Genomic DNA, 6,212 nt, shown 5'->3' with positions numbered 1-6,212 from the left:
GAGGAGAGAATGGCCAGTCGCCGGCCGGCAGGGGTCACGCCCCCTCACCGGGCGTCCTTCTCAAAAAGTCTAGAGAAACTGGCATCTGCGGGAAATCTCTGCATCCTTCAGGGAACGGGAGGTGTCCCGGTGTTGTTTTGTTAGCCGGTCCCAGGTGGGAGAGGAATTGCAATTCAGCACCCTGCTCTCTTCCTGAGCCTTGTGACTTGGCCAGGCTCCTGGGTGTAAAGAGAAGCCGCCTGCTCTGGGCTTGGTGTCGCCAGCCCAGCCTCCCAGCTCCTGAAATTAGCCGCTGCAGACACTGCTCTCCGGGCACTGGGTGAGGAGGCGGCTGGCATCCCTCGGGCCCGGCCATGGAGGAACAGGACCGCGCCTGCAGCTCCACCTGGGAGCCCTCACAGGGCAAGAGCCGCCCGGACTCACCTTGGTCATGGGTAAGGGCCAGGGCGTGGCCACTCGCAAACCACACCCCCTCCTCCCCCAGCTGAGGCGCGCTGATGGGACCTGCGGGTCTCACGGAGGATTTGTGCATTCCTACTTCTTCAAATGAGTGACAGGACCAGCTGCTGCCCACGGGCCCCTGCTATGGAGGCTGCATTTATAGAAGAGGGTTTAGAACTTATTCAAGAAGTGAAGGCTTTTTTCTTTGCCTTGGATGGAGAGAAATAGTGATTGCTTTGAGCCTCAAGACGGGCAGTTATTTGACGGCTCCCGCTCGCCAGGCACAGTGCTGGGACCTCTTGTTGTCTTCTGTGTCTGCATGCGGGAGAGGAGGGAGGCCCTGAGTGTTGAAGTTACTGGACCGACACAGTCATTTAAGCATGGTTGTCTCAGAGAGTGTGACGTGTGTGCTGTGAGTGCCACTGGACTCCAAAGCCAGTGGCTGCACCATCCGGCCTTTTCTGGATCTCATCCTAGATGCCGAGGCTTTGTTCAAAGGTAGTTATTTTCATGTAAAGCCGCAAAGCAAGAGCAGAGGGTGTTCAGATAACCCCAAGTGGAAGCGGGGACCGAGGATGGAGCCTGGGCTAGAGTCAGGCCTTGTCGTTTCTTCCAAAGGCTGGAGGTTTGGCTGCAGTGAAGACAATGTGTTAATCTCCCACCCCGAATGGCATCTAGGACGCCTGTGACTCTCCTCAGCTGCAGGGGCTGGGCCGGCACTGGAAGGTTCCACACGCCCTGCAGGCAGAGAGAGCCTGGGGCCGTCTGCTCCCCACTGGAAGCGGGTGAGGGCATGGCGTGCGCGGGGCAGACGAGCCTCCTGGCTGCTGGCTCCCCAAAGAACCTGTCGCTTGCCCTTCGGGCACGTTCCCCCCGCAGGGCGGCTCCTTTCCCTGCAGGGGCGAGGGACCTTGCTGTTGGTGCTCGGGTCAAAATGCGGGGGGCCGGGGGCGGGGGGCCGAGAGAGAAAGAGCATCTGGGTTCTGGTCCCACCATTTGCCGCTTGGCCCTTTGGGCCGGTGTTTCCTGGGTGGACAGATGCTTGCAGAGGAGACTGGTCAAGGAGCCTCCCTCTGCAGGCTGAGGACAGGAGCGGGACCTCCCCCAGCAGCGCTGTGCAGATCAATGGCACCCACACTCTGGCTAAAGGGACGGTTTTGTGGTTAGCTGGGGATTAAGATGGCTGTGTCTCATTTCCATTCCTGGAATATCTCTCTTGGACAGAGCAGCCCCGTGCTGCCTGAGAAGCGCCCCTACTTCTCCCGCGTGGGGAGGGCTCTCAGAAACCTCTCCCAGGCCCACTCTGGGACCGAGTCTCCCCGGCCCTGGGATGGAAGTTTTATTATCGTGGATATCTCTCTTGTACAGCCCAGGCCGACACTGTCATTCCAATTTGACAGCCGAGCACACTGAGGCTTTGAAGTTGGGACTTGCCCGCCGCAGCTTGGGGGCCGGTGGAAGACAGAGACAGGATGGCAGCCCAGCTTGTCTGTCATCCCTGGTACCCCATGGCCGCTGTGATCCGAGGAAGCTCTGACGATATCTGCTTTCTGCTTATGTCCTTGGATTATCAGTTATTTTTCCTGGTTATAAAAGTATGTTTATTACAGAAGATTTAGAATCTACAGCAAACTGTAAATAAGATAGTAAAATGCCAGTCATCCCACCCCTCGGGAGGTAGTCTGGGAACTTTGTAAACGGAGGTCGTGCTTCTTTTCCCTGAAGGCTCATTATAGTTAAGCCACAGAAAGGATTTCAAAGCCTCTAGTCCCTTTTTATTTCAACCCTTACACCGCCCTGTGTGCTTGATTCTAAAATCCTCAAAGGCCCCTTGGCTGTCCCACTGTGGCCTGGATCCCCCGCTGCGTGGCGCCTGTGACCGTCCTCCCTGGGAGAGGCAGGCGTCCATGGCAGGAGCGGGTGAAGGGCGGGCGGGTTGCTGGACCCCGCTGGCTCCTGCGGGGTGTCCACCCCCGGGTGCGGGGTCTAAATGGGCCTGGGAACTTGGGCTTGGCTCCGGCTGATGCCCACGTCTGGGAGATTCTGACCTGCTGTGCTGAAGGGTGGCTGCAGGGCGGGGATCCTGGGAGCCTATCTGGGCTCCAGTGAGAGCGCTGGCCTCCTTCCACTGCTGGGGGCTGGGTCCAGCCCTGGGAGGACAAAGGAGGGCCAGGTCCAGAGTCGGGGCTCAGCAAAGCAGAACTGGAACACAAAGCAAGAAATTGAGGCAGATGCCCAGATGGACAGACTGCCATGCAGGAAAGCTTAGGAGGCGGCTGCAAGCGAGCCGGCCAAGCAGGATGGGAGAGGCGGGAGCCACAGCTGCTGTGGCCAGGAGCCCGGGCTGGGCTGGCTGCTTGTGGGAAGGGTAGAAGTGGCTCGGCCGCCATGGTGCCCCTTCATTCCTGGGGCTGGGAAAGGGCAGCTGGCAGCTGAGCCCTGGGAGGCACCTGTTAAGTTGGCACCAGCTACCTGAACATTGGCCGCAACCCTTCCCAGAGACTGTGAGCTTGATCTCCAGGCCCTGAGTGTGTGCAGAGGCCCATGGGGCACAGAGATGGGTGAGACCTAGTCTCTACCCGCAAGAGGTCCAGGCGGAATGTGAGTGGGTGGGTCTGCACCGAGCCAGCTGCCAAGTTCATGGGGACACAGATCAGGAGGAATTCCTACTGTCAGGGCTGGAGAAGGCGTCTTTGAGAAGCTGACTCTGGAACCAGGCCTTGGCGAAGGGTAGGATTTCAATAAACAGAGCACACGGTGGGTGAAGTCTTCTAAGCCAAGGGTTCAGCCTGAGTGAAGGCTGGGCTTTGCGAGTACAGGGCGTTCCCCTAAAGCTAAGTCTGAAGGTTTTGTTCCTCAGGCCATTTGGGATTTTAGTTCTCCTTAGCTGGGGCGTGCATGGTGACATTCATCTTGATCAGGCACCCAGCCTGTGAAAGAAAGCACACAGTCAAGGGCCAAATATGTGGGACCCAGCGTGAATCTGGGGGTGGAGGAAGTGGGAGCCATGGGGCTCGGGTGCTAGTTTTGCCACTTGGGCTAGTTTTGCCACTTACAAGTTTTGATTAACTGGAGCCTTAGTTTTCTCATCTGTAAAATGGGGCTTACAATACCTAATAATATAATAATCACAGGTATTGGGTAAATGGTAGCTATTATTCATAATAGCACCTAAACCCGATAAAAAGATAGCTTGTTACAGGTTGGGCTGTAAATATCACAGTGAAGAGAAATCAAATCATTCACATTTGGACCATGGGTCTTGGCACTGTAAGGAGGAAATGCACAAATCCAGACCCCTGTGTCCACTAATACAGAGAATTCTGAGGGAGTCTTTGTCCAGACATTTTGACTCAGCATTCAAGGCTTCTCAAAAGCTGGCCTCACCTTCCTGCTCTCGGCTCTGTTTCTCCTACCATGACCTTGTGCTGCACAGCGAGTGCCTTTCTTCAGAGGCGCTGAGCCAGTCATGTTAGCTGGGTCTCCAGGGAGGTGGTCGTCAGGACCCCAGACCCATCCTGTCACCTCCAGCCCCTGAGACTTGGGCAGGGGCTGGAATTTGGGCCTCAACTGCTCAGAGCACATGTTTGCTACCTAAATTCCTTTGGCAAAGCTGACCGGAAGCCTGGACAGAAGCCAGATAATACCCTCCTGGACTCCTTTCTTCAGGGACCTCTGGGGCCTGCACCCCTGACTGTGATGAGGGCATGGAAAGACAGACTCAGGGAAAGGGTCCACCTCTCCCTAGACCCCCAGCCGACTTGAAACACCTGTCTGCCCACCTGGTCCAGGGAGGCTCCCAAGAGGCTACTGTCTGGGATCAGCCTGAAACCACCAGCCCCCTGGGTGTGTGTGGATGGGGAGGCGGAGAGAGGAAAACTAGGAAGCCGTCCCCAAACACCCTCCCTCTCCGGGAAGCAGAGTTTTCAGCTTCTTTGCTCTTTCTCTCAGTGTCCTGGGCCCACCCGATCCCTCTCCAAGTGAAGTCACAGGGAGGTCTGGAGCGCCCCCTGGAGGCGGTACCCTGCCACTACATACAGGAGAACCACCACGGCCTCCTAACACAACCATGAGGCAGATGGAACTTTAACTAGGGTCAGAAATTTAGGATGAACACGGAAACTCAATGCAGCAAAATCAGTGATTACTGGGTCCAAGTTGAATTCCTCGCCATTACGTTTGTTTGTGATTTAACTCCTTGCGTCCAACTGCTTTATTTATTTGGCCGTGCTGCGTGGTTTGCAGGATTTTGCTCCCCGGCCAGGGATTGAACCCAGGCCCTCGGGCAGTGAAAGCGCGGAGTCCTAACCCCTGGACCACCAGGGAATTCCCAGCAGCAAACTGTTGTTGGAACACATTCTGCATCTTGCCCAGAGAGAGATGCTGTTCCTTCCTTCTCAAATGATCCCAATCCTACTCTTCCTTTAAGGCCCGGTTCACATGCCACCATCTCTGTAACGTTTCAGCTAGCGTTTAAGGTTGAGGGCCCCCTCCCTCGTGTTAAGTAACACGTCAATTTTCTCGGCTTCATGTTCTGTATGTTTCTGATGGAAACCGATTTTGTCTCCCTTTATGGAATTGGAGTGCAGGGGACCCTGCCTTTAAACTCGGACTCCAGCTGGCACCCCTCCCCGCCCCCTGCCTGTTCTGGTCTCATACTTATTTACAGCCTCTTCTCTCCCGTTGAGCGGTGAGCTCCAAGGGAAGCGAGGGTGTCTCCATCTTGGCATTGCCCACACCTCCTAACATGGCTACCTTTGCCTGGGTCAGTTGGATTTACACCTATTGTCTTGATGTAATTACTCGTAGCCTTTGGCTCTGGAATGGGGTCATCACTCTACTTGGCCCACACCTGTAAGTCCACACCGTGCCTGGCTTTAGGGCCGTCCCCTCACCCGCATCTTGTTCCCAAAGGTCTTTTCTCACTGCCACTTAGGGGTCCTAGTCGTCTCCCCCCACACCTCCGGTCAGGGCTAGAGCGGGTGGAGGGCTTTGTGTGGTAGCGCTGTGTTTCATGCAAAGACTAGGATCTAGCGCTAGTGCAAGGGGCAGAAATTGTGTGTGGTCCAGTTCCCTGCCGATGCTGGCCCCTGCAGACACCATGCCTTGCCATGTTAGCAGAAAAACTAAGGGAATAGATTAAATAGCTTCTCTGTTGGGGCTCAATGCCCAGCTCTCCGGCTTGCTAGCTGGTGACTGACCTTTCTTAGACGCCTTTCCTTGTGTGCAAAAAGGATTTTGTGAGAACTCAATGAGTTAAAAGCCATAAAGCACTTAGTATGCACATAACGAGTGCTGGTTCTTATTAAATCCAACACAGGCCCTGTTTCCCGCAGCCTTAAAGCAGATTTCCATTCCCTCTCTTAAGCCTTGCATGATTGGCTTTTTTGTCACCAAGTGACCTCTCTCCTGGAACACTATACTCACGTGATGTGCGATGTTCGCCCCCTAAGATCCTCCTGGGAAGTGAGACAGTGAGGAAACAGCAGATCTGCATCTTCTATCCCATTCCTCTCTGGAAAACAGCAAGAGAAATTGCCATGCACGGTTGAACATTTATTTTTTGTTCTCCCCCTCTCTATTTTGCCAAAAGTATAATTAATTGAATGCATTTACATTAAAAGTATGAACATAATGAGGGCTCCACTCTTTGCCAACAACAAGTTTTGTTGCACATGTATACGTGCTATTGAGAAGCAAAGTGCCGGGGTGCCCTAGAGCTGTGGACCCAGGGTCTCAGAACCAGGGCTGAGGGCCCAGCTTTCCAAATG

At 54.9% G+C, this 6,212-nt stretch overlaps 1 protein-coding gene and 1 long non-coding RNA gene across 6 annotated transcripts in view; both read left to right on the top strand.

Annotated features, from left to right (window-relative positions):
• The first annotated feature begins 242 nt into the window (after positions 1-242).
• Positions 243-6,212, top strand: part of LPIN1 (lipin 1) — a 171,040-nt gene continuing 165,070 nt past the window's right edge. For all 5 annotated transcript variants that reach the window (XM_036873364.1, XM_036873367.1, XM_036873368.1 and 2 more), the window contains exon 1: positions 243-434. In XM_036873364.1, the coding sequence (XP_036729259.1) occupies positions 354-434 (81 nt within the window). In that variant the 5' untranslated portion in view covers positions 243-353. The remainder of the gene's footprint in view (positions 435-6,212) is intronic.
• Positions 448-2,107, top strand: LOC118906092. The gene is made up of 2 exons (XR_005022411.1): positions 448-1,226; positions 1,842-2,107. It is a non-coding gene; the product is annotated as an uncharacterized LOC118906092 (long non-coding RNA).

This window comes from Balaenoptera musculus, chromosome 13 (assembly GCF_009873245.2).
Source record: "Balaenoptera musculus isolate JJ_BM4_2016_0621 chromosome 13, mBalMus1.pri.v3, whole genome shotgun sequence".
Taxonomy (NCBI): Eukaryota; Metazoa; Chordata; class Mammalia; order Artiodactyla; family Balaenopteridae; genus Balaenoptera; species Balaenoptera musculus.
This window is presented reverse-complemented; position numbering and strand designations above follow the sequence as displayed.